The following is a 3,702-nucleotide window of genomic DNA, read 5'->3' on the forward strand; positions in this document are numbered from 1 at the left end:
GCTCAGCTAGAATATTTTAAACTCACGTGCGAAAGGGTTAATCCAAAAGTGCACCATGTTCCATACCTTTCAAAACTAATGTAATGTAAATATCACTTCCCTTGTGGTGAACAACTAGCCGCCAAATTGAGATCACATGACCAGCCAAATAATACTCACTTGATCTCAGTAACCCTCTATTATTGGACAGTTGAGTATGAATAAATAAAATATCATTATAACAATACTTCTACGATGGCATCATGCAGCAACTATGATCTGAAAAACCATCAGGTGTTAGTATAAATGTCTGCTACCAAAAGCATCTGAATCAGATTATCAAAAACAATTATACTTGTTTTTTTTTATTTTTTTTTAAGTTACTTGTTATGAGAAATTGGCACAGTCAAAGCAAAGTTTAGGCAGTGAGCATGTGACATGCATTCTTCAGTGGATCAAAGTGACAGTGAGGTGCAGCATCTTTCATAAACAGGAAGTCAAACGCAAGTACAAAATGCATTAACACAGGAGGAAAGAAATACACATACTAGTTCCGTCCAGAAGAGCTTTTTTCTTTCTATGTGCATATGCCCTCAAATGATTGGAGAGACTAACACCACTGTGGAATGTGGTATTACAGTGCACACACACTTTTCTATTGAGTTCACTTTTCTCTGTAACAGAAACACAACATATAAAATTAAACACTTACAGTCATCATAGATACTATAATACAGGTCACATTTATACATTTATATTAATGAATTAATATAAAATGTTAATGTATAATAATCTATCTACAAATATAGATATATCTATCTATCTAGATACAAATATAGATACAGATATAGACATACAGAGGCATGTTTCTATAGTAGACTGAAATTTATGGCTATGGATCCTTTTCAGACTGTGATGACAAAATTGACAAAATTTCTAGTTATTAAATCATAATTACAGTTTTTAAAAAATGATTTAAATCACTGCACACTTCTAAGACTATTATAGTTTTTTTTTACTTTTTAAAATTTTAATTATTGTACATTTCTAAAACTATTATCGTTTAAAAATATATTATTTTAAAGGATTTCAAAGACTATACTTTGTGCTAAACTACAACATTGCTAACAGTAAATTAACAGTAAATCTGATCTTTGTCTCTTCAAGCTGTAATCAATCTGTATATATTTTTTTCTGTTTTGGATAGTCGTGGAAAAACTATTGTCGATTTTTTTCTTTTGCTATTTGACCAAATATAAATGGACAAATTATATTTGTTGTAGTCTCCCATTTATCAGCATAGAATTTTCCCCAATATGTTGACATCTTTTTCTGAGAAACTCAAAAATGTGATCCATAGCCAAAATATAAAATAAAATTACATTTGAAACATCAATTATTTGCTAGATATGAGGGTTTATTAATCTTTTCATGTTATTTCAATAGATAGTTCCCCTCAAAAAATTATTCTGTCATTATTAACTCCCTCATGTTGTTCAAAACATGTATATTTGTTATTTTTCTGCATTTTTGAAGCATATGGGTATGGTAAATAGTGCTGTGCAAAGATGAATCGTGATTAATCGCATCCAAAATAAAAGTTTTTGTTTATATAATATATGCGTGTGTACTGTGTATATTTATTATGCATATATAAAGACACACACATACAGTATATATTTTGAAAATATTTACATGTATATATTTATATTCATATCATTTATATTATATATAAATATTTAATATATAAACAGCATATTTTTCTTAAATATATACATGCATGTGTGTGTATTTATATTTGTGACTCTGGACCACAAAACTTAAGTCGCTGGGGTATATTGGTAGCAATAGCCAATAATACATTGTATGAGTCAAAATTATCTATGTTTCTTTTACACCAAAAATCATTAGGATATTAAGTAAAGATCATGTTCCATGAAGATATTTTGTAAATTTCCCATTGTAAATATATCAAAACTTAATTTTTGATAAGTAATATGCATTGCTAAGAACTTCATTTGGATGATTTTCTCAATATTTAGATTTTTTTGGACCCTCCGATTCCAGATTTTCAAATAGTTGTATCTCGGTCAAATATTGTCATATCCTAACAAACCATACATCAATGGAAAGCATCTTTCAGATGATGTATAAATCTCAATTTCACCCAATTGACACTTATGACTGGTTTTGTGGTCCAGGGTCACATATACATAATAAATATACACAAAACACACATATATTATGTACACAAAACTTTTATTTTGGATGCGATTAATCGTTGCCCCGCACTAACGGTGAACCATCCCTTCAATTAAATATTACCTGCTAGAGAATTTGGCACTGCTTTGAAAGGTTGTATCTCCATGCCACAGTCTCTGCCTGAAGATAAAAGGATAGCCTTTCTCGCCGTGTGGGATGGGTGCTTAGCTTTGGTCTCTTCATGAGCTCTTCTTTTCTTCAAAATTCCAATCAGATCACTTGGTGGCGAGCCTTTACTAATGTCTATCCTTTTCTTTTCCTCCCTATCATCTTTCTGCCGTTTGACAGTAGATGCAAAGGTTAATCCGTTACTCAACCTAATAGGATGGAAAGAATTGGTGGCGCGGCACTTCTTCTCAAGAACCTGTAGCTTCATCTGAAACTCTTTCTTGTCACGCATCAATTCTTTCAAAATGATCACTGGAGATTTAGACACAGTGGAAGAGGGTTTGCCCAGTCGCTTCAGATGGCCTCGTACATGGTTGGACAGCCCAGTCCTTGTGTCAAACCACTCCCTACAGAGAGGGCAGATGCGCTCTGTCTGTTGACAGTCAGTTTTCAGCTCTGCTGGATGATCAGTCTGGGATGTATCCTCTTCTGCAACAGGGAAACCATATGAAATCAGCTTCATTTACAACAGATATTTATTGCTTAGAAGCCAATTCAATTGGTCTAAACTAAACCTGAAAATGCCTACACTAACCAGCCTGCATGTTAGCTAACTTGCAACACACTGGTTGTATGGGAATTTTAAACTACTACCTTAAAGGGATACTCCACCCCAAAATGAAAATTTTGTCATTAATCACTTACCCCCCATGTCGTTCCAAACCCGTAAAAGCTTTGTTCATCTTCGGAACACAATTTAAGATATTTTGGATGAAAACCGCTATGAAGCGACGAGAATACTTTTTGTACGCGAAGAAAACAAAAATAATGACTTTATTCAACAATTTGTCTCCTCTGTGTCTCTCCGCATCACTGTAGCGCCATTTTAGAGAATATCTGCTGAACGCAAGCAGCGTACGCTATTTTGTGTCAGCCGCGACACAAGGATATGTTTTCTACATGTATTTACGCTTCGATTTAAACGAAAACAGCACATCTGTGCAGCACGGCTGACACAGAATAGCGTACGCTGCTTGCGTTCTGAGGATATTCTCCAAAATGGCGCTACAGTGATGCGGAGAGACACAGAGGAGACAAATTGTTGAATAAAGTCGTTATTTTTGTTTTCTTCGCATACAAAAAGTATTCTCGTCGCTTCATAACGTTATGGTTGAACCACTGATGGCAGATGGACTATTCTGACGATGCTTTTCATACTTTTCTGGACCTTGACAGTGTAATTTACTTAGCAGTCAATGTGACAGTCACAAGCCTCCCGGTTTTCATCCAAAATATCTTAAATTGTGTTCTGAAGATGAACGAAGCTTTTACGGGTTTGGAACGACATGGGGG

General features: G+C 34.1%; 2 protein-coding genes across 2 annotated transcripts in view; one reads left to right on the forward strand and one right to left on the reverse strand.

The window, feature by feature from the left end:
* Positions 1 to 3,702, forward strand: part of LOC107585666 (volume-regulated anion channel subunit LRRC8D-like) — a 14,724-nt gene that overhangs the window by 10,133 nt on the left and 889 nt on the right. The window lies entirely within an intron of this gene.
* The window catches only part of LOC107586139 (zinc finger protein 644-like), a 29,975-nt gene that overhangs the window by 4,740 nt on the left and 21,533 nt on the right, over positions 1 to 3,702 (reverse strand). The window contains exons 4-6 of the mRNA XM_016273385.1: positions 2,305 to 2,838; positions 528 to 653; positions 364 to 424 (exon numbers count right to left, since the gene is read on the reverse strand). Of these exons, the coding sequence (XP_016128871.1) occupies positions 364 to 424; positions 528 to 653; positions 2,305 to 2,838 (721 nt within the window). The remainder of the gene's footprint in view (positions 1 to 363; positions 425 to 527; positions 654 to 2,304; positions 2,839 to 3,702) is intronic.

Source organism: Sinocyclocheilus grahami, unplaced genomic scaffold, assembly GCF_001515645.1.
Source record: "Sinocyclocheilus grahami isolate Dianchi unplaced genomic scaffold, SAMN03320097.WGS_v1.1 scaffold5.1, whole genome shotgun sequence".
In the NCBI taxonomy this organism is placed as follows: Eukaryota; Metazoa; Chordata; class Actinopteri; order Cypriniformes; family Cyprinidae; genus Sinocyclocheilus; species Sinocyclocheilus grahami.